Source organism: Notolepis coatsorum (assembly GCF_963971535.1).
Source record: "Notolepis coatsorum genome assembly, chromosome: 11".
Classification (NCBI taxonomy): domain Eukaryota; kingdom Metazoa; phylum Chordata; class Actinopteri; order Aulopiformes; family Paralepididae; genus Notolepis; species Notolepis coatsorum.
The window spans coordinates 84,456,799-84,481,632 of NC_140175.1; the positions used below are offsets into that span (position 1 = coordinate 84,456,799).

A 24,834-nucleotide genomic window follows, 5' to 3' on the forward strand; every position below is an offset into this window, starting at 1 on the left:
TCTGGCCTACTGAACATCCCATAATAGTCTCCATTCTACTATTGGTCGAGACCTTGGTGCCAGGCTGCCATACCCCTCAGACCCAGTTCAAACGTACCGCTCAACATGTACGAACAAGTCCTAGTTCCGCGTAGGAATCTGGCTACCGCACCACTAATGGGACTATTTGTTCATAGTGCGTATATATACTGCGCTACTAAAGTAGGACTTCCTTTTTCAGTCCAGTTTCTTACCCTCCAATAGAGTCACAGACGTAAAGCCTCCCCGCGACGCCACGTGTGGGAGTAAGGCCAAGTTCGCCTACCATCGGTATTGAGACATCGTGTATATTAATATTTGAATAGTCATATTTGGCACTATATCGTCGAGTTGGACGTAGTCTATTAAGCTAATAATAGTCTGTTAATATATAGTGCTTCGTACGGTGAGAATACTACCGTATTCAGTACCCCATCGTTTCGGGCAGAGAACTGGCTGCTTATCCAGGGTGGTTGACCCCACGTGAAGCTGCACCCGAGGAGCCCCAGAGCCGACGAGCGAGTGGACCTGTATACCGGATTATTCTACCGACGACAGCCCGCCTTCCCAGGCACGGATTATGCTTTGTATACGTTGATTATTCCATGGATAAAGACCCCCGACACTGCCGTGTGTTGGAACCCCCCCCCCTGGAGAGGACGCAAGGTGAGGAGACGCTCTGCAAGACGAGGTCGCTTCACGTCTCTCCTCCGTGGACCGGAGGACGCCGGCCCACAAAGAGTCCACCTGCTTTCATCTGTGGTCCAAGGATCGCCGGCGCATTGAACGGCACTACAGTGGGTTCACCTGGGATACCCTTGGCCGGATGAGGCAGCCGGATTCTACCCCCCCCCCCTTCCTACTCCTGTCGGCTTACAAGCGACCGGATTAACCCCCCCTAGTGTATCCAGTCTATAATCATTCAAGTATCATTGCTGTTATTCCTTAAACTATTCCAGGTCGTATATGTACCACCTGCGCCTTCAGAGATTGGACATTCTCTATTGATATACCGACGAATACTCTTGCCATAAAAGTGCATACTAATTCCCATTCATAAATGTGATTGATTTGATTAAGTGCTTGCTCTACACACCATCGCTGTGTAGAAATAAAGACCTATTTCTAATTCGTACATTTGTGTTGGATCCGTTTCATCTACGTGACAGTGTTCATCATAATATATTTATGCCGTGTACTGGGTGGCCGAATATTAAGTACAAAGGTAGTGGTAGTAAGTATCATATCTAGTAATACAGTCAGGGAATTGTACCCCTCAGTTACAATTGGTCCTTCGAGCCGGAGGGTAATTAGTGTAATATTAATATAGTGTTATTAATATTGAAATGGCCTATGATGAACACTCCACGAAACGATCCTCCTAACCAACGCCCGCAGCGCGAACGACGGCTCCCTCAGTACTTAGAGGCTTACGCTGTCAGTCAACAACCTAGTCTTCTACTAACAGTAAACGCGGTAAAACTAGAAAGTAAAAGTATGTCTAACCCCAACGCCCAGACTACCCCGACCATAGAGGCCCCTACGGGTTCTAATGTAACTGACCAAGTTCACGGTGGGGACCAGTGGGAACCAGACATGACTTCACACCCCGCCAGTACTGAAGAAGTAGTCCCCGATGAGTCCCGGGAGGAATACAACGCTACCGAGAGAGAACTCGGCACGGAAGAAGACGGGGAGAGCACCGTGGAGATAGAGCTCCAAGGCTCCGCAAGGAGTACCCCGAGGGAAGGCTCCCCTATACAACCGCCTTCTCCCAGCGAGGCAGAGAGGACCCTACAGCAGGCCTTCCTCATCAGCCTGAACGCCGCTGCTGAACGCGACCGACTGCAGATCCAGCAGCGGAGCGAAGAAGAGCATATACGTCTGGAAATAAGACGCATTCAGAGAGAAGAGAATGTGGCCCGAGACCGAGCAGACAGCCAGCGAGCAGCTGCTGGTGCTCTACGGGACGCAGAGCGCGACAGACAGCAAGCGCAACTAATAGAACAGCTGATCAGACGGACAACACCCTCTCCCTCCGCCAGAGGCTCCAGGAACTCGTCTAGACACACCTCCAGGGCGGCATCCCCTAGCCGAGTAGACGACCCTGAACTTGACCAACAGACGAGGTCTATACCCCCCACAGACCACCTCCCCCCACCGGTCCAGGCGAGACCTAGCAACCGGGAAGGAGCAGCATATCCTGTGGAGAGGCTAAACCGGAGACTACAGGCACTGGATGACCTAACTGAAGACGAAGAGGAAGAGGAGGAGAGCCACGCCCGACGACAGCACAGTACTCTACCGGACCAGGAGGTCCGGTACAGCCCAGGCTATACTCCCGCGGAGCTGCGCTACAGACCCCCGACTCTAGACCCGGGTGAGCACGACGCACGACCCGCACCGAGGAACAGCACCTGGACAAGCGGGCCATGGTACACTGCCGGTACCAGCCCATACCAAGGAGCGGGAGGAGACTCGCCTAGGAGGCCTCTCCCCCAACGCTCGCCGATGTATCCACAGTCAGCGTCATACATTGGCACGCCTATGGTACCCGACTTCACCCAAGAGAACCGGGCCCAGTATACAGAACTCTGCATGTGTCTGGAGACCATGTTGGTGGATGTATTGGATGAACGCCATAAATACGCCATCCTACTGAAGCACTTAAAGGTACCCGCGCACATAATATAGCGCTCGCCTACGCGACTTCCACCACCCCATACACAGCAGCGCTGGTAGCATTGGACCAGAGGTATGGGCGCATATGGGATTACGTGATCCAGGAGATCCGACACATCGACCGCTTACCCCCAGCAATAGACAATCGAGCACTGGACGACCTGTCCATCAGAGTGCAGTCCCTGGTAGGGATGTTGGGAGCGCAGAGAGAGAAGGGGAGGCATGAACTTTACGCCAACTCAAATGTGGAAAGGATCTTGGAGAAGCTGCCGCCCGCTCGACAGGAGCGTTTTAGGCGACAGAGAGACCACCGAGACCCGAATGGCCCCGAACCGAACCTCCTCGATCTAGCAGACTTCCTGGCGAGAGAAGTCAGCAGCCTACGGCTAGATACATTCGGACGGAGCACCCCTGGCTCCAGAGAAGGAACCAGACGACTAAATGATGGAAGAAGATCGGTGACTGTGATGCACCAATCGGAGTCAGTACCGAGCAGCAGGAGCCACAGTACCCCCTCCAGAACGGAGAAGTGGAAGATAGTGTGCCCCTACTGTGAGAAAGAACACTGGCTAGCGCAATGTGACTCCTTCCCCAAGCTGAACGCGGAGGAAGCAAGTCAATGGATAAAGTCCAACAAGCGCTGTTTTCGCTGTGCGCGCTCACACATGGCAGCCGAATGCCGCTTAAAGAAAAGGTGCACCAAGTGCGATGGAGCCCATCTGGACATACTTCACGACAGTAACAGACGGCGCCCTACACCCGCACCATCCAGCAGCAAAGCGAGTGTCATGTACATCGATCCCGCCAGCAGCAGTGGAGCCCGAGTACTCCTAAAAGTAGTGCGTGTGACACTAAGCTACCAGAATAAAGTCCTGGACACTTACGCCGTCCTCGATGACGGGTCAGAGAAGACCCTTCTGCTCGCCTCCGCTGCGGCCCAGCTAGGGCTGCGGGGAAGCGAAACCCAAATGACAATTCGGACAATAAGACGAGATTTGAAGACGATAAAGGGCGAGAATGTCTCATTCTCTATCGCAGCAAGCGGCCAGCCTGAGCGACGGTACCAGATTACAGACGCTTTCACCAGCCAAGAAATAGGACTGTCGCGGTACACATACCCCGTCGCCAAGCTGATGGAGAAATATGTACATCTGCGCAAGTTACCGATCCCGCTCATAGACAATGCTATGCCGACCCTGTTGATAGGCTCCGACCATGCAGACCTCATTGTCCCGATAGACCGGGTTCATACCGGACCCCGAGGCTGTCCTGCAGCAGTCGAGACCCGTTTGGGATGGACTCTCCAAGGCCCGCTCGCCAAATCTCTCAACCGAAGTACAGCCACTAGATGTCTCCACTCCCGAGTCACAGAGGGAGAAACCGCACTCCTGCAACACGTAGAGCGGCTATGGACCTTGGAACAAATGCCCTTTAAGAACGGAAAGAAAGACATTCGCTCGAAAGATGACATTTACGCCATTCACCTCCTCGAGACAGGGACCAAGAGAGTCCCGGTCAACGGCGTGTTGAGATACGCCACGCCACTCCTGCGGCGAGAAGGAATGCCTACTCTCCACGCCAAGACAGACGCCACAGAACGGTACCTGCTGAACACGGAGCGGCGCTTAGCCAAGAACCCCGCCCAAGAGAGTGTATACCGCGCTGAGATTGAGAAGCTCATCACAGCGGGACACGTCACAAAGATGGACATTAAAGAGGCTGACCAGACCACTGAATCGTGGTACGTGCCCCACCACAAGGTCCATCACAACGGTAAAGACCGCATAGTATTTAACTGCAGCTACCAGATCGGATCCCAAAATCTGAATAAAGAGTTACTGCCCGGTCCCACACTCGGCCCCTCCCTACTCGGCGTTCTACTCCGCTTCCGCCAGGAAAAGGTGGCCATCAGCGGGGACATTAAAGGAATGTTCCTGCAGGTGAGATTAGTAGAGGAGGACAAGCCCCTGTTACGGTTCCTATGGAGAGAGAAGCCAGGAGATGAGCACCCAGCCATCTACCAATGGGAAGTCCTCCCCTTCGGAACGACGTGCAGCCCCTGCTGTGCTACATTTGCACTACAGAAACATGTAGCAGAGGACCCAGCAGCGGACGAAGAGGTCCGACACAGCGTAAAGAACAGCTTCTACGTAGACAACTGTCTACAAAGCCTTTCAACCCAGGAAGAAGCCGAGGCTCTCCTGATTAAACTCCGCGCCTCATTGATCAAAGGCGGCTTTGATCTCAGGCAGTGGGCCAGCAGCGATCCGCAAGTACTGCGCAGCCTCTCCTCCGAGGACAAGGCAGCCAGCAGCGAGACCTGGATGGCTACAATCCCGGGAGAAGCCCAGGAGATGACCCTGGGATTGGTGTGGCGATTCAAAACAGATTCGCTTCACTACAGACACAAGCCCCTGACTACGGAGCAGGGAAGGCCGGCGGCGGCGCCGACCACCAGACGGAGTGTGTACACAACACTCGCCCGACAATATGACCCGCTAGGATGTATTCTACCGTACACCACCAGGGCAAAAATGATTGTACGAGCATTGTGGGACAAGGACCAGGGCTGGGACGACCCCATTCCCGCACACCTTGCATCCACCTGGAGAGAGTGGGAGATGGAGCTCCACTCACTCCCAGGCGTTAATATGCGCCGAAGCTACTTCCCACCCACGGTGAGGCCAGAGACATGTAAAATGGACTTACACGTCTTCAGTGATGCCTCAGAGGTCGCATACGGATCAGTAGCCTACTTGCGGGCCCACGAAAAGGGGGGAGAGATCTACACAGCATTTGTCCTCGCCCGCTCGAGAATAGCCCCACGCAAGCAACAATCTATCCCACGTCTAGAGCTCTGCGCAGCCCTAGCCGGAGCGCACCTAGCCACGCTCATCCAACGTGAGCTCACCATACCGGTGTCTAGAACAATCCTGTGGTCAGATTCCACGACAGCACTCGCCTGGATCAAATCGGACTCATGCAAGTACAAAGTCTTCGTGGGAGTCAGAGTCACCGAGATTCAAGACTTAACCGAAGAGTTAACCGGAGAAACAGAGTGGCGCTACGTTGATACAAAACAGAACCCAGCTGACGTCATCACCCGGGGGATGCCCCTGGATGACCTCACCCGTCACAATGCTTACAGTGACGGCCCCGCATTCCTAAGACTCCCGGAAGGACAGTGGCCCATGCCTATCCCGAGGGAAGCAAGTCCAGAGGAGGTGGAAAATAAGAAGTCTGTGTTCTGTGGATTGAGCACCGTAGCCTCCACCGACCCTAACATAGACGATTGCACGTCCATAGAGAGTGCACAACAAAGAACATTCCTGCGGTACCACCCGGAGTGCAAGCCCCTCGGATATGTCTCCAGTGATGTGGCGGATATCGACCCAGTTACCCCCAACACACTCCTGATGGGGCGGCTAGATCCTGCATTACCCCAGACCATGTACCGGCCTGAAGAAGCGAACGGCCGACGAATGTGGAGGTACAGCCAAGTATTAGCCGACAAGTTTTGGAGCAGTTTCCTACTGCACTGCCTACCGTCTCTACAGACCCGCCAGAAGTGGGTAAAGGAGAGAGACAATTTGACAGAAGGAACAGTCGTCATGATTATTGATCAATCACTGCCCAGAGCTATGTGGCCGGCCGGCCGCGTAAGCAAAGTGATCACCGGTGCCGACGGCAAGGTCCGAGCAGCTGAAGTGCTCGTCCAGGGTCGCACTTACACCCGTCCCGTGGCGAGGCTCATAGAGCTGCCCCGACTCCCAGACACAATCGATGATGACCATGACCCTATAACCCTATGACTTTGTGAAGTTGACTGACCCCTACAGCAAACCCTTATGTGTAAATAGACAACGCGATTGATCTGTCTCTGTTTAACTGATTAGGTCTGGGACCAATCAGGGGGTGGCTGTTGTGAAGGGCCAGATTAAACCGAATATATATATTTATTTATATATATATATTTAATTGTATTTGTATATTCCCTGATATCCCTTGTATATTCCTTGTACAATATGCATTGAATATCCATTCTGGCCTACTGAACATCCCATAATAGTCTCCATTCTACTATTGGTCGAGACCTTGGTGCCAGGCTGCCATACCCCTCAGACCCAGTTCAAACGTACCGCTCAACATGTACGAACAAGTCCTAGTTCCGCGTAGGAATCTGGCTACCGCACCACTAATGGGACTATTTGTTCATAGTGCGTATATATACTGCGCTACTAAAGTAGGACTTCCTTTTTCAGTCCAGTTTCTTACCCTCCAATAGAGTCACAGACGTAAAGCCTCCCCGCGACGCCACGTGTGGGAGTAAGGCCAAGTTCGCCTACCATCGGTATTGAGACATCGTGTATATTAATATTTGAATAGTCATATTTGGCACTATATCGTCGAGTTGGACGTAGTCTATTAAGCTAATAATAGTCTGTTAATATATAGTGCTTCGTACGGTGAGAATACTACCGTATTCAGTACCCCATCGTTTCGGGCAGAGAACTGGCTGCTTATCCAGGGTGGTTGACCCCACGTGAAGCTGCACCCGAGGAGCCCCAGAGCCGACGAGCGAGTGGACCTGTATACCGGATTATTCTACCGACGACAGCCCGCCTTCCCAGGCACGGATTATGCTTTGTATACGTTGATTATTCCATGGATAAAGACCCCCGACACTGCCGTGTGTTGGAACCCCCCCCCCTGGAGAGGACGCAAGGTGAGGAGACGCTCTGCAAGACGAGGTCGCTTCACGTCTCTCCTCCGTGGACCGGAGGACGCCGGCCCACAAAGAGTCCACCTGCTTTCATCTGTGGTCCAAGGATCGCCGGCGCATTGAACGGCACTACAGTGGGTTCACCTGGGATACCCTTGGCCGGATGAGGCAGCCGGATTCTACCCCCCCCCCCTTCCTACTCCTGTCGGCTTACAAGCGACCGGATTAACCCCCCCTAGTGTATCCAGTCTATAATCATTCAAGTATCATTGCTGTTATTCCTTAAACTATTCCAGGTCGTATATGTACCACCTGCGCCTTCAGAGATTGGACATTCTCTATTGATATACCGACGAATACTCTTGCCATAAAAGTGCATACTAATTCCCATTCATAAATGTGATTGATTTGATTAAGTGCTTGCTCTACACACCATCGCTGTGTAGAAATAAAGACCTATTTCTAATTCGTACATTTGTGTTGGATCCGTTTCATCTACGTGACAGTGTTCATCATAATATATTTATGCCGTGTACTGGGTGGCCGAATATTAAGTACAAAGGTAGTGGTAGTAAGTATCATATCTAGTAATACAGTCAGGGAATTGTACCCCTCAGTTACACTGCCTGTGGAGCTTTTTTTCCTATTGCTAGGTTTTAGTGAGTTTTTCCTTACCTTCGCCTGGGGTATGTCTGGGAGTGTTGCATTTATTTATTTTACATTTATTTTAAATTTTTTGGACCTTATGGTGTTCTTGTTTTGTTCTTGACTTATTGTGATGTTTCTTCTTGACTTGTTTAAAGAAGACGTGTACGGCCCATGGGGACATTAACGTGTGTTGTCGGGCCCTATAAATAAATTTGATTCGATTTGATTTGATTTACTTGAGTACAAGTACTTTGTTACTCTCCATCGCTGAATACAGCCTCGGCCTATCCTGTCTGTTCCAAGTCAACACACAATCAAGAGACTGCCGACAACGGTGCAGCTTCGCAGTCCGATAATATACTATAAGATACAATATAAAAAGTACAAAATACAAGATAGTACAAGGTAAGTAGGTAGCAACAACAGTAGCAGCCATGGCGGCACCACAAGTGGTAACAACAGTAAAGTGAGTGGTGCAGTATGTACAGTTACAGTATGAACAATATGAAAACTATGAGCTGTGTGGACATATTAACAGTGTAGTATTATAGCAGGACAGACTGACTGTATATAAATACATATGAGAAAATTAATAAATATATGAGTACTGAAGACACTATAGCGGTATGAACAGAATTAACACTATGGACAGTATAAACAATATGCGTATATAACAGAGAATAAGACTAATATGACTGGTATGAGTGTAAAGGGGTATGCCAATGATATACGGGTGAATAGGTGGATGGATATGGGTGCACATGGTGAGAATAGGGTGAATAGGAGTCATCTCTCTAGTTGTTCTCGAGTTCTGACGCCGTTAGTTCTCCTGGCAGCAGAGCCTGCCGTCCGAGCCCTTGGTTGAAGAGCCTGATGGCTGCCGGTATAAAGGACCAGCCCAGGCGGTTTGTGGTGTCGGGGGGGATGAGTCTTTGGCTGAACGGGCTCTTCATTCTGGCTTCTCCTCATAGGAGGGGTTTTCCAGGATGGCTTCTAGGTTTTTCTTCATCCTCCTCTCAGCCACAACCTCTAAATTAGCCAGCTCACCACCCACTACTGAGCTAGCCTTCTTGTTTATTTGTTTATTGTTATTTGCACTTACAAACATACATTCTGGAATAAAATAAGTAAAAGAAGAACAGTGCAGGAAAGGAAATGTGCATGAAAGGTCAAAAAAACCCAATGGCTTATAAGCGACCTCCCCTCTTAAACCTATATAGGATAACTACACACAAAAAATACTTGATACTTGTTGACCTCATAAATTGTGAGTACCGGTAGTTGCATTTATTTAAATAATGGTTTGGTTGGGGCCAAATAAGAAGAGTTGGTTGCAATTCTTACAAAGGATTTCTGAGCTCTATGGATTGTTTGTAAGTAAGATGGGTAAGTGCTGGTCCAAATTATATTGCAGTAAGAGATGTGAGGATAAATTAAACTGTAATACAAAGTTAGTAATGTGCTCTTTTTTTATTGTTTCTTCTTCACCAGCTTGTTCAGCTTGCTGGAGTCCCTCAAGCTGATGTTGTCCCCCCCCCCAGCACACCACAGCAAAAAAGAGGACGCTGGCTACAACCGACTGGTAGAAAGATAGCAGCAGTCGGTTGCACACGTCGAACGTCGAGAGGCCATACCGCCATACCCCTCTGCGCATGGAGTGTGTGTACTGTATGTACACTTGTGTTTACAGAATGTGTGTGTGTGCTCCAACTAGACCATACCATAATTGTATTTGGTATTTACTCACCAAACATCGTATGTACTGTACAGTAGGTCTCAGTGGGTTATATTGTGGTGGTGACTGGTGTACTTCGGTAGAAATTAGATCCGGCATAAAACTGCTCACAGCAAGGTGTGTGAATTATCTTGAGTAAATCATTCAGCCATTGTATTGGAATGATGGCAGATATCTCCAAAAATAGGAGAATCATTCTGAAACTATCTAGATGGAACAGCCTGCTCTCTCCCTTCCTGTAGAGGGCCTCAGTGTTGTCCGACCAGTCCAGTTTTTTGTTAAGGTGAACTCCAAGGAACTTGTAGGACTCCACCATCTCTACCTCCTCCCCTCCAATTGATTGATTGATTGATTGATTGAAAAGTTTATTAACAGATTGCAGAATGGGTACAGTACAGTACAGCTCAATACATACAATTGTTAAGGGGATGCAGACCAGAGAAAGACTTTCGACTTGTTTACATCAGGGTCCCCCAATGACTATGGGCCTCTCCGGTAGTCCACCACGAGCTCCTTATTGGGCTATGCTACTATATACTATCTACTATGCTAATAATATCTTTAAAAGCATCATCTAAATTACTAATTGTAAATGTAAAACAACACATTTGACAATTATGGCAAATTACCGGTACATTGGGTCAACAACTACATAAACTATGTAGTCATTTGTGTATCTGAACTAAGCATATTTTTTTATACTCTTCCAGACTTCATGTGCATTTTCCAAACTTGGCCTTGCACCATCAAAATAACTTTCAATACTTTTTCCACTTAAAGAATTGTGTGCCCCTAGGGAACAATCATGCCTTAAAAATCACTTGAGAATGCCGTAATCTATGCACATACCCCTTAATAAAAGTCAAGGGGTATTTAAAACATTAGATACCCCTTAAAAATGCCTCAATTCCAGTCAGTGGTTAAACACCTTAATCAGTAAATGAAGGAGTTTAATTTAAATGAAGGGGGTTGTAATTGTTTTAAGGGTAAAATTCTGGGTGTTTTCACAATTCTCCTTAAATATTTACCAAAATAATTTTTACAGTTATTTTAAGGCTTTATTGAGTTGTAAAATGGAGGGACTAGTGGTGGGAACCCTGTATGTCACAATAGAGTACTATGTAGATGTACTGTATAAACTACAGGCATCCTGCCTAGCAGCAATATCACAGTTGAGACTAAATATAAGTCATTATTTGAAAGAAAAACTACAGTTTAACGTGATATTTAATTTATTTGTTAATTTATAGCAATAGGCAATGCAAACAAACTACAAGAACACGTTTATTTATTAAGTGTATGGCATTACAGTGAAGGTAAAAAAAACAATAATCAAAGCAAAGTTACTCAGTGTATTCATTTGTACTGCCTCTAGAGATTAACTTCCACACTCCCATACAAACCAGTAAAGTGAATATAAAACATACACATGTCCTTAAATACCATTTACTCATCATACACAACTGAGCTAAGGAAGCCCTCCTGTCATTTATATTACAATAACTTAAATCACTTAATCTTGAGAGACTGTCGCTTTTACACTCGGAAACTAAAAAACAAAAAATTATAATAAACTGCTGGATTTCACCTCCTGGACATGTTTCACAACATGGTCCACGAGCAGAGCAGTGTTCAGAGTTACGCCTCAACAACAGTAATGCGTTGTGCCACACTACAGTCTCAAACACACAATGGGCTAAAGAAGGGAAGAGAGAGCACATGTTTTTATGGACCTGTAACCACTTTAGAGGTAAAAAAAAAAAAAAATCTTTTATTTGGGTTCCTAGTTGAAAAAGTTAAAGGAGTATGCCAAGATTATGGGGAATGCGCTGACCGTCTTCTCAGTCTTTCCTCTGTGCGTTCATCAGAAAGCTATCCTAGCTTAGCACAAATGAATGTAAGCGGATACGGACCACTAGCCTAGCTTAAAACTCTGGGAGAGATGTTTTTGTCCAACAGCTAGGCTAGCTGGTCAGTATCTACTTACATTAATTTGTGCTTAGCACAAAGGGGAAGTTGGTATCCATCTTCTTGTCTGACTCTGGAGAAGACGGTGAGCGCATTTTCCATAATGTTGGCGTGTTCCTTTAACTGGTCTCATTATGGCTACAAAAGACAATGATACAATGACTCATAAAGGTGGGCAAGCCAGGAATACTGCAGACCAGTGAGCAAGGACAACATGTTGCTCTCTACTATTATCAATTAATGTTTTGAAATGAGCAGTATTCAATAGCTCATCTTTGCGGAGTGGAAATATCAAAAGCAAAAAAGAAAGCCTGTGAGCATCAATGTAGAGAATTTCACATGGTATACAGGATGAAATCTATACCAAAAACATGTCTCTTACTACTCCTGCATTTCACAACAAAGGAGGATTGTTGCCAAGCTCTTCAAGTCACTAGGAACATACCAAATGTGATCTCGCTCTACAAGAGGGTGACGGGTTTGAAAATGTCATGCAATCTACAGCCTTGTCACCCTTCAAAATAGTTTTTCTGGTGTTGATAAAGGCTTTTGTTGATTCCATTACAGCTTACAAACGCTCCCTCTTCTTATTTGTGCTTTGAACGCAGGGGGATTACTGTAGTGGAACATGTACACCTATAATGTAACCGTTAGCTTATTAAGTTGGCTTCCTTATGCCAGATATGTGCTCTGCAGGTCGACTGACTTCCAATTCAAATCAATTCAGACAAATATTGGGAGAAACCTTTAGTCATAGAAGGCTGTCCTATCCAACCTCCTGAGAAATTATTTAGAATGACATTTATTGCATTTCTGAATTGAAAAGGGAATTGACACAAATTCTGGCCAGTATGACCAACCATCCCTCTCTACACCATTTGGACGCATGATTAGATTGTGCTAAAGACTTACAACCATTTAGACAAGAGAAAAAAGAAAAAGAAAGAAGTAGTAGCATCATCATATGGCACCGATTAGATTAGTTCAAACGGCCTTATTCGTTGGCCATCTCTTTGGAATACACCCGAAACTGGCCATACCAGACAACTAGTGTTTTAATTTATAAGTCAGCTATAGCTGGACCTTTAACCAGGTAAGGCACACTGACCCATAAAGTAAATGAGCAAACAGAGTAAACACAAAAAAAAGGCAAGTCTCCTGATTCAAATGCATTATTCCTACTGTACGTTAGCATACATTATACCAGTTCCTCTCAACAAGTTAGCTTTCAGTCAGTGAATCTACATGCACACCAATGAGCCCGTCATTGTACACGGTATATGCCTTTATATACCCCTCAATTTCAGTCCTGCTCTCGACGGGCTGTTTTGGTGTCTGTAGTTTTACATGCAAATGAGCCGCTTCTCCCCAACATTCCCGCACTCCGGAGCGCGCATGGCTCATGAAGTTCAGATCAAACTGTCAAAACTAGACGTTGCAGATGAAATATGAATTAAGATCCAGCAATTGCATGTCCTATTTCTCACCTAAAACACATTTTAGTGAACCGGTGGAAAAAGTGAACGTTTACAAGCAATATACGCCCATATGCAATGAGGGTATTGTGATTGGTCAGTCGGTATTTTCTACATTGATTGTGGCTGCAATTTTGAATGGCTCGTTTCAATAGGGAGGGTTCTTGTCACAGCTGAACTGCAGAGACTGCACAAGTACATATTTCACATTTCCGCAGTGTTGGGACAACCCCTCATTGTGTAAAAACAATGCAAAACACAGGAAAAGGCCATTTTACACCTGGATGATCTTTTAAACCCATTATGACAAAACCAAATAAGACAGCTGGGATATATCAATGCATATAAAAACGCTATCCTGAATATAACTTTAATCAGGATATGAGCTATTATCTAGATCTAGAACACTCTGTGCACATAAACACGCTCAGTGTAGTGTAGGTGATCTCATAGTGAGATTGTAGGCATCTACAATATGCAACTCTAGCTGAGGCAAAGGGTGCAGAAGTCTGTGCATATACAACAAGCTAACAAGAGTGCAGTGTCCACCATTAGACTGCATCATTAGTGTCCATCAAGGCCATAGTACATAAAGTCTTTAAGGAGAGGAGTTGAGGAAAACAAAGCCACTCCTAGCCAAGGTTCTGTAGATGTGTGGTGTGTAAACATGGAATAAACCAGTTAAAAGGTGAACTGAAGAGAACTGCCAGTCCTCATACCTTGATGTTTAGAATGTTTGTATTTTTCTTTGTCAGTTACTTGTCACATTATGTGGGGAAACTCAACTTTTGACTTTCAGCGATCCAAAAATGGCCTGCTAGCATGGTTAGCGTTTCTTATTTACACCAACGCATACCAGTGTCTGCAAGCTAATTAGCTAGCTTGCAGAAAATATTAATTAATTTTGTTTGAACTAGGGATGCTATCAAAGCTAAGAAATCATTCTCAGTCAACTTAAACGCCAAAATGTAAACTTTTCCTTCACTTTGTTACAAGTACCTGGTGAATGAAAATAACAAACCAAAATTCTAAATGTCAAGGTACACCTTTAAGATAAATGTCAAGGTACAACTTTAAACTAACACAGCATCGCTGCAGTTGCCATTCTGGTCGTTCGGTTCAATGTTGTGGTACCGCCGCTGGATATAAATGCAGTCCTGTGGATCGTGACCCTCTTGGCTTTCCATAGAGTGTGGAGAAGTGATTGAGGGCGGAGGAAGGTGGAGGAATTTGTGAAGGAGGGGGTCTCCTCTCAAAGTACTTCAATGCTATTCCCCTGTAGTCATGGCGAAGGGAAGTGCTTGTAGACAACAGGTCTGGGTACCGTCTCAAGGTTCTTGCTTGTAGATAGTTGTAACAGGTCTGGGTCATGTCTCAAGGTTCTTGTAGATAGTTGTAACAGGTCTGGGTCATGTCTCAAGGTACTTGTAGATAGTTGTAACAGGTCTGGGTCATGTCTCAAGGTTCTTGTAGATAGTTGTAACAGACAGGTCTGGGTCATGTCTCAAGGTACTTGTAGATAGTTGTAACAGGTCTGGGTCATGTCTCAAGGTACTTGTAGATAGTTGTAACAGACAGGTCTGGGTCATGTCTCAAGGTTCTTAGTTGTAACAGACAGGTCTGGGTCATGTCTCAAGGTTCTTGTAGATAGTTGTAACAGGTCTGGGTCATGTCTCAAGGTTCTTGTAGATAGTTGTAACAGGTCTGGGTCATGTCTCAAGGTACTTGTAGATAGTTGTAACAGGTCTGGGTCATGTCTCAAGGTTCTTGTAGATAGTTGTAACAGGTCTGGGTCATGTCTCAAGGTTCTTGTAGATAGTTGTAACAGGTCTGGGTCATGTCTCAAGGTACTTGTAGATAGTTGTAACAGACGGGTCTGGGTCATGTCTCAAGGTTCTTGTAGATAGTTGTAACAGGTCTGGGTCATGTCTCAAGGTTCTTGTAGATAGTTGTAACAGGTCTGGGTCATGTCTCAAGGTACTTGTAGATAGTTGTAACAGACGGGTCTGGGTCATGTCTCAAGGTACTTGTAGATAGTTGTAACAGACGGGTCTGGGTCATGTCTCAAGGTTCTTGTAGATAGTTGTAACAGGTCGTGGTCACGTCTCAAAGTACTTGTAGATGGACGTGACGTAAGTCATGACACTCTGCCAGTCGGGCCTCTCTGTGTGCACCATCTCGCCTATGTCCTGCAAAAGAGACAGACAGAAACGAAACGTTAGATTACGATGACTACAGTTGTGTACTGTGTAGGCGCACCATCTCTCCTATATTCTGGGAGAAAGATGAAGTAATTCAAAAAGTAAAGCATGCACATCCACTCTGGTAACCAGGTGCAGGACAAACGGAGGATCAACATCATAATGAACCTGCACACTGTTAAACAGGCTTCCATTGTGTGTTCATTGAGAGGTTGACGTATCTGAGAAGCACCGCCAGAAAGAGTGAACGGTGTGGTAACGTCCAGTAGTTCACTACATGCTTAAGTCAAGCTGTTTCAGGTAGTTGAATTAATTGATTGAAAATTGTATTAACAGATTGCAGAATGGGTACAATACAGTACGGCTCAATACACACAATTGTTAAGGGGATGCAGACCAGAGAAAGACTTTAGTCTTGTTTACATCAGGGTCCCCCATTTTCAATTCATCATAACATATATGACATACATGACATACAGATACAGTACTGCTACATCTATACATTTATGACATACCAGATTTACAAATACAGTACTGTTTGTGATACAAAAAAGCGTCTAAAAAAGAGAGTATATACATTTGACGTAGAAACTGTACATTGGAGGTGGTTGGGTGGGTGGGGTGGGGGGTTGGGTAGGCGGGGTGGGGGAAACTGTACATTGGAATATCGACGAAACCTTACTTGATCCCAAGAAGAGGGTCTCGTGTATTATTGGGTTAGGACATTTACTGTACATTGGAGGGGGTTGGGTTAGGACATTTACAGGGGCCAGTTTCGAATTGCAGTTTACCGTAGGTGCTCTTTGAGAGTGGTTTTGAAAGTGGGTAGTGATTCACATTCCTTTACAGCTTTGGGTAGGGCGTTCCACATTGATGTGGCATAATTGCTAAATGTGTTTAGTCCCTTGTTTGAGCCGAATCTGGGTTTAACATGATTTGTGGAGCTCACTACATGCAGTAGCTGGTCAAAAAACGTTCCACTTTCCTGCACCAGTGTACAGGCTGCCCCCATAATACAGAGAGCAAAAAATGTGGCTACTTCAAAATAAAAACGTTTGTTTGTAAAAACAGTTTTGTTTTAATCTAGAAATTATCCCTTTGATATCTATTGTTTCCATTCCTATGTAATTCCATTATTTAATTGACCAGGTTAGACCCATTGAGATCAAAATCTATTTTCCAAAAGCGACCAGTACAGCAGTTTCATACTGCGCACACACACACACACACACACACACACACACACACACACACAAAGCAGAAAAAGCAGATCAGCTCAAAAGAGCTTCACAGTAAAAGTGCAGGGAAGCCATGTAATACTATTTCAATTAAAACAATTACAATATAATCTCTGTCTGTTTTAACTTTCACCATGCCTTTAAATGCATTAAGAGTGACTAGATCCTGGAGTTTAAGTGAATTTTGTAGGCTGTTCCATGCAGATGGTGCAGAAAACATAAAGGTCTTCTTTCCTAATTCAGTCCAAACTCTAGGAACATAGGAATAGTGTCCTGAGACCGTAAACCATATTTGCCCTGTTTTCTGGTTAGCAAATAATACAGGAGTCTACCCAGAATGGATTTATAGATACAAACATACAAATGACTAAGCTGATGTCTTGACAGAGCAGGTCAGTTGACTTTGGAATACAATATACAGTGATGAGTGAGGGCTCTACAGTTTGTAACAAACCGTAAAGCACCAATTCATTAATGAATGTAGTTGAGATAGGCCTATTCTTATGGTCCTGTCTCCCCTGGTAGCACCTAACAGCACCGCACCTCAGGATGATATTTTGACTGGACAGGGATGTTCTGGAGCTCTGAAGCGCGGCTGCTGAACACGTGGAGGCAGATGTAAACAGAGCTGTACAGCAGCACAGTGTGTGGTATCACTGTGGTTGAGGTCCACACAAACCTGACACAAACCTGATCAAATCAAGTCCCTCCTGGCAATAAGGAAATCCACAGAAGAGAAAGATGTTCTCATTGCAGGTTTGTGGGTCCTTTAACTAGACTGATCTTAGATCTGCTCGGACACCTACCACAGAAGAGAAAGATGTTCTCATTGCAGGTTTGTGGGTCCTTTAACTAGACTGATCTTAGATCTGCTCGGACACCTACTGTACCACAGAAGAGAAAGATGTTCTCATTGCAGGTTTGTGGGTCCTTTAACTAGACTGATCTTAGATCTGCTCGGACACCTACCAGTGTGGACTTGATCCCAACACTTTCAGCCGCCTGGAACGCCAGTGTGAAATTTCTTTTCTGAAAAGAAAAAGAAGAACAAAGGACATGTGATTTTTCAAACCTAAGCACATATATACACCATTCCCCCTCCATATTTGGCTAGCCCTAGTGTACAGTGTAATAAGAGAAGTTCTACCTACAGCATTACAAGCCAGTACTAACCTTGTCCTGACTGGAGAGCTCCAGGTAGGGGATGTGAGCTGGTAGGTAGGTGTGGAGGACGGCACAGAAGGCCAGGCCGTCATTCCAACTGCTACTGAAGTTGGTTATGTCTATGTTCTGTAGAGATGGGGAGAGAGAGAGAGACAGAGACAGAGACAGAGAGAGAGAGAGAGAGAGACAGAGACAGAGACAGAGACAGAGACAGAGACAGAGACAGAGACAGAGACAGAGACAGAGACAGAGACAGAGAGAGAGAGACAGAGAGAGAGAGAGAGAGAGAGAGAGAGAGAGATTTTAAGAAAACAGTGATACCTCAGAAGTCCGTTTTCTATCTGGACGTCCTAAATAATAGTTATTATTATAATTATGTAAATGTAATGTAATTATTTTACAGCCATCGCCGACATAACTGGACTGTAGTGACTGTCTGAAGATGATTAGTTGTAAATAGTCAAATATGGACTGCATTTATGTAACCGTTTTTATCCAAATCACGTTACAACTTGTGCTTCACATTCACCCATATTCACACACCGACGGCGGAGGCGACCAGGCAGCGTGTATATTTTCCCTAACGGAGTTGCACTTCCGCGTTCGGCCTCTGATTGGCCACTGAAGTTTTTTTCAGCGCCAATCGCGTTACTCCTAACAATCGCGCCAGCAGGCTGTTACCCTAACCCTAACCTTAACCAACTAACCCTAACCAATTAACCCTAACCTTAACCCTAACCTTAACCAACTAACCCTAACCTTAACCCTAACCTTAACCAACTTCGAAAGAGAGCGACTTCGAAAGAGTCGCCAAGCTTAACCAGTTTGTTAGGAGTAAAGCGACTGGCGCTGAAAAAAACGAAAAGACACTTAGACACGCTGCCTTCCCATTAACCAGACGACTGCTCTACCTCCTGTAGTCAGTGGCAGCAGCACGGTGGGTTTGTATTAGTAAATGTTGACGCCCTCCGCTTACGCTGCGCTGCCCAGGGACTGAGGTTCAAAGGCTCCATTGTGCTCATCACCGCCATGCTCTTCTGTCACGCCGCTGTTTGCTTAGCGGACCAGTTTATCTCCCCCCAACATACTACGTCTCGCCTGGATAAACCACATCCACACAGGAAGCCATCTGCCCCCTCCCCCTGCCTGCACCTGTGCATTGACTTCATTTACTGCCTCGTTATGGCCCGGTCGATGCATATTGTACACACACACACACACACACACAAATTCACTTGTCTGATTAATGTTCCTGCTGGTCATGAATGAATGGACGGACTTCCCAAAGCACGCTCTCATGTGTGGTGGTTGGAAGCAGGGCTGGTTTTGGGAAATACAACAGATTGACTGTGTTGTTGTCTGTATAGTCTAGGAATGGGCGTTTGAAGGCCTATCGATCCTTCACTAAACAAATCAGCTGTGGACCGATACGTATGTCATCATCATCTCCAACGACGTCATCGCCCGTCCCCGGTAGACTTAACCGAGCGCGTCACTAAGGTCATCATGAGAGCTAGACGGGGGAAACGTGGCTCAACAACCTGTGAAACCAACGCTAGCCGACTCCGACTTCACCAACACAGCAGTGGTTCCTGGTGAGGGCCAGGCGGGTTTAAAAGGTGTGAAGCAGCAGGGTGCTGATGGAACACGGGGCAGTGTGAGAGGAGACATGGGGAGAAGGAGATCGTCTTGCAGCTTCAGGGGTGGCATTAGCGGACGACAGGGACCCGATCTGTACACAGCGTACGGGGGAGAGGCGAGACGAAGAGAAGGGGAGGTTACGTCGAAGGGACAGACAAGTTCTACACTGGGGTTTTAATGATACATCTAAATGGAAATCACAGAAACTGTGGTAATAGTGTAATAGTAATAGTACAATACAATGTACAGGTAATTAACCTGGGTATAAAATATATTAATTATTACTAATGAGTAATAGTGCTAATCAGATGTTTGTACAGAGTTGTAATATAATATGTACAGTGATACAGGTATAAAGACACCATGGTAGTAGTCATACTGGCCAGCAGCGTAACTAGTAAGAGTAGGTAAGGGATATGTACAGATATAGATATAGTATCTACAGAGATGTAAAAAGGATTGTATGCAGGAATGTACAGACAGATGTGGATATTATATATATATACGGTATATACAGCACTATTGTATATGGTATCATAGTGTTATAGACTATAGTATGAAGTAGGTAGTTATAATAATTACTATGGTTGTAGATAGTGAAAGCAGTAGGTAGGTATAAATTGAGTATAGGCAACAGAGTTCAAAGTTTGTACTGTATGGGTAACAGCGCCTAGGGCAGGGGTGCCCAACCTTTTTTGAACCAAGATCTACTTTTTAATTGACCACCTAGCCGAGAGCTACCAGCCAAAATTGTATATTGTAAGCCGTCATTTGAGGCTTTATAAAAGCAGCATAATGAACACAAATCTGTCAGTGCCGAGTCCAACCTCATCTTAAATAACAAACAGCATTGCTTGTTGTAGTTAACAAGGAGAGGCAGAGTTGATTTAGCAAAAAAATAAAATAAAATAAAAATCGAATTTTATTAATCGAGATCTACTTGAAATCAGCCCGCGATCTACCTGTCGATCTGGTTGGGCACCACTGGCCTAGGGTATAGGCAATGGAGTTCAGAGTGAATATGGTACAGGGGGGCGTCATCGTGGTACAGAGTTCAGTAAGAACAGTGAGAAGAGCAGAGACTGGGACAAAAGACAGTGTTGCTCCTGGTATTCACTGTAGCAGTGGGGCAGGGTGTGTGTGTGTGCGTGTGCATGTGTGTGTGTGTGTGTGTGAGGTTAGCTCCCATTGTTATTTCTAGTATCAAAGCCACTTGTTATTTAAAAATAAATATCCATATATATTTATTATAATTTTTTTCTTTTACATCATATGGACTAATAATACTATAATTGCCCCACGTTTGTTTGTTTTAGGTAAATTGTAACAGTATAAGGCAAAATTACTCATTTGAATAATTGGGTTGGGGCGGTTTAAACAATTTGGTTTATTATTGTAACAAAACAGTTGGGACTTCACACCGCTATCCAAACAGTGCCCACGTGATCGAATGAAGACACGGGTGAAATATGCCGCACTTCCTGGTGAGGGCAAACCGTAACTGCCGTCATGGCAACACTGTGTGGACCAGCCTAGTAGGTAAACATCTTAACATTTTAAAAGCCTTGAAGAAGAAGGAAGGAAGGAGCTGAGATCGGAAGCTGCCGGGAAAGGAGGGGGACATAAAGGCACCACGCTGCTGGGTGATGAGGTACGGCTGGCTCCAGGCAGGGCTGGTTACTTTCAGAACGGATTCCCCTACAGCAGCGGCTCTCAAACTACGTATAGCGACCCAAAGTGCTGTGTGCAGATGGAGATTTCCACCTGGCAGCTGTGTGTATTTGCCATGTCTCGCCCGGCCGACACACCGTGTTCCAATACACATCTCACTACATCCTGCGCGGGAGGGGGGTCTGGTCTTTTGTGTGTAACCTGGACGTGCAATGGATAGGTTTGTTGTCAAAAGTGGTGCCGGTTGGCTGCGATGAAATGGGTTCTGCAACTTCTGCACATAACAAGCTGCTACAGTATACCACACTGAAGTGAGGTGGCTATCTCGAGGCAGAGTATTAAAACACCTTTTTTTAACTCAGAAGAAGCGCGGATTTTCCTTGCAAACAAAAACAACCCATTGGCAGAGAAATGTGCTGATAATGAGCTGGAAACTCTATTAGTGGCACTCCAGGATAATCAGATGAGATTTTGGGGTATTTAATCTGCTTGATGGCTTTTTGTAGGAACAGAATGTTGCAAAAAAATATTTGAAGCCCATCATCATTGTAGCCAGTAGAAGGGCTCATTGAACAATTTCGGAGAGAGCACGGACAATTTGGACAACTGGATCAAAGATCCGTTCATTACGCATGACGCAGCAGGCTCCCACTGTCTGAGCAGGAATCATCAATGATCTTTCGTGTGACGAGCTACTGAAAGTCAAGTTCACTGGACAGGCCCTCACAAAGTTCTGGATATCAGTCCGGAACAAGTACCCAGTGTTGTGTAATGCTGCGCTGAGAAAGCTTGTCCCCTTCTCATCAACATACCTCTGTGAGGCCGGATTTTGAGAGTAGAAGCGGATCTCCGCTAAAGCGCACGTGAGCGCATTTTCTTTTCATGTTCTGGCAACATATTTTGGCTAAATATGCCTCGTTTTATAAATGTGTATACAGAAACAATTCCGTTGCTTTTGTTGATAATATTCATTCATTCCATTGATAACAGTGCTGTAATTTAATTTTCTAATAAATATGCATGATCAAGTTCAACAATGTGTGCTTTTATTTTGTTATTCGATATTTCCACGTTGAAATTACACAATACAAGTGTGGGGTCATTTGCATGTTCTTGGTATCTGATTCTAGGGACATCTATGGATCTCAGGGAATGTATTCCCAGTGTCAGAAATACTGTGTCTGTTACTAGGCTTGAGTAAATTGTAATGAACCAAATGAGAATATCAATACATTTTTTTTTATCTTTGACTGTGAATAACACCATGCTAAAATTGACCAGACCTGAAAAATCTAAGCAAATTAATAAATGGAAGATGATTAAACAGAAGGTTTTGTAGATACAGTACTGAATTCTGCCATCCGGACACATGCAATTTGAAATATGATTATAGAATATCAGGCCTAAAATGGTTATGCGATTAAAATGCGATTAATTAAATTAATTAATTACAAATAATGTAATTAATTAAATAAAAAGAAAAAATGTATCGCCTGACAGCACTAATAGTAATATAAAAAGTACAAACACAAGATAGTCCAGTGGTGAGAGTCCAGTGATATGAGTCACTAGTGCAAAGAAACAAGATAGTCAGTACGGTGATGTGAGTCTCTAGTTCTCAAGTCCCGAGTTGCGACAGTGATAGCTCTGGCAGCAGAACCGACCGATCCGGCCGCCCGAGCCCTTGTAGATGGCTGCCGGTATAAAGGACCGGCCCAGGCGGTTTGTGGTGTGTCGGGGGGGGGGGTTGAGTCTTAGGCTGAACGTGCTCTTCATTCTGGCTAGCTCCTCATAGAGGGGGTGAGAGGGGTTCTCCAGGATGGCTTCTAGCTTTTTCCTCATCCTCCCCTCAGCGACCACCTCTAGGTTATCCAGCTCACCACCCACTACGGAGCTAGCCTTCTTCACCAGCTTGTTCAGCTTGCTGGAGTACCTCGAGTTGATGTTGCCCCCCAGCACACCACAGCAAAAAAGAGGACGCTGGCTACAACCGACTGGTAGAACGATAGTAGCAGTCGGTTGCATACGTCGAACGACCCGAGTCTCCTCAGGAAGAACAGCCTGCTCTGTACTCAACCTCTACTGTATTTTACTATGAGTGAACACAACACTCTAACTTACCATCTTTAGGTAATAAAGTACTCAAGGTCTACGGTCTTTAACTATGAGGGAACACAACACTAACTTACCATCTTTAGATAATAAAGCACTCAACCTCTACGGTCTTTAACTATGAGTGACAACACAACACTCTTTTAGATATGGAGTTACATGGGCAGCTGGGTGGCGCAGCGGAGATTGCGCTCGTCACCAATGCAAGAGACTCCGGTCTCGAATCCGGGTGTCAGCATTGCCTCCGGCTTGGGCCAGCCGTCATACTAACGCATTGGCAGAGTTAGAGGGTGGAAGTCGATGGGTGGGGATTGGACGTTGAGGACAGCGACTCCTACAGGTCGGTTGGGGGACGCCTGCACAGCAGAGACAGGAAGTGGCGAGGGTAGTGTGAGCCTCCCACGCGTTACTCCTCGCCACTGAGAGTCCACGCTGGCAGGTGAAAAGATGCGACAGGCTGCCTCCTCGTGTACCGGAGGGGACACGTGATGCAAGGCTTCTATCCTCCCTACAACCGACCAGTGGGGGGCATAGTTGAGCAACGTTCAAGACAGGGGAGGGGAGAATTGGAAACACGAAATTGGGATGGGAGAAAAATAGAAAAATAAGGAGAAAAAGTGGATAAAAAGAAAAAGATATGGAGTTACATGGTTCTTTGTTGGGGCTACTCAATTGTAATTACTAACGTAATGTATTCTGTTACAGATTCCTCGTTACCGGCTTACAATTTTAATTAGTAACGCATTTGATTGGAATACTCCAACGCAGTAAAGTAACTTGATCACATTTGATCTTTAGGGTTACTTTGCCTCTTAGGTCAATTTCCTCACCATCACAGAATGCCTTAATCTAATCAGAATTCCATAGTCTCACCATCAGAATTCCTTAATCTCCCCATCAGAATGCCTCTTAATCTCATGATTAGAATTAGGGATGCACCGAATATTCGGCCACCGAATATTTTCGGCCGAAAATGGTTAAAAAGGCACTTTCGGCTTTTGCTTTATATCCTCGCCATTACTATATGCCCGTCGCGGTTAAAAATCTTTTTAACTAACGTTAGCATTAAGATAGCTAACAACGCTTCCATTCCTCTTTCGTCTCTCTTAAGCTACGTCATCCCCCGCTAAGAGTCACGGGAGATGTAGTAAATACAACAGTCCTTCCATGTAGGCTAGAACGCCGTGAATTATGACTCGGTAACCACTACAGTAACATCATCAGTCTGCTATAAACTATTCTCCCTCTCGTGTGTGTGTGTCTTTATGCAGATCTTTATGCAGTTTTAAAGCACTCACCATCGGAATGCCTCTTAATCTCACCATTAGAATGCCTCCTACTGTCACCATCATAAAGCTTTAGTCTCACCATCAGAATGCCTCTTAATCTCACCATCAGAATGCCTCTTAATCTCACCATCAGAATGCCTCTTAATCTCACCATCAGAATGCCTTTTCCTCCTTTCAAGCATGTTTTTAAAGGTATATGTAATCTGTAAACTGTGTTTTTCTCAGTAACTGTACTGATTACAGTTACCACATCTTTGTAATTGAATTTC

The 24,834-nt window shown here is 45.4% G+C and overlaps 1 protein-coding gene across 1 annotated transcript in view; it reads right to left on the minus strand.

Annotated features, from left to right (window-relative positions):
- Positions 1–11,083: 11,083 nt before the first annotated feature.
- The window catches only part of LOC311237364 (cytospin-A-like), a 68,694-nt gene continuing 54,943 nt past the window's right edge, over positions 11,084–24,834 (minus strand). Inside the window, exons 17-19 of the mRNA XM_084325196.1 lie at positions 17,862–17,978; positions 17,658–17,717; positions 11,084–15,438 (exon numbers count right to left, since the gene is read on the minus strand). Coding sequence (XP_084181322.1) covers positions 15,349–15,438; positions 17,658–17,717; positions 17,862–17,978 — 267 coding nt within the window. The 3' untranslated portion in view covers positions 11,084–15,348. The remainder of the gene's footprint in view (positions 15,439–17,657; positions 17,718–17,861; positions 17,979–24,834) is intronic.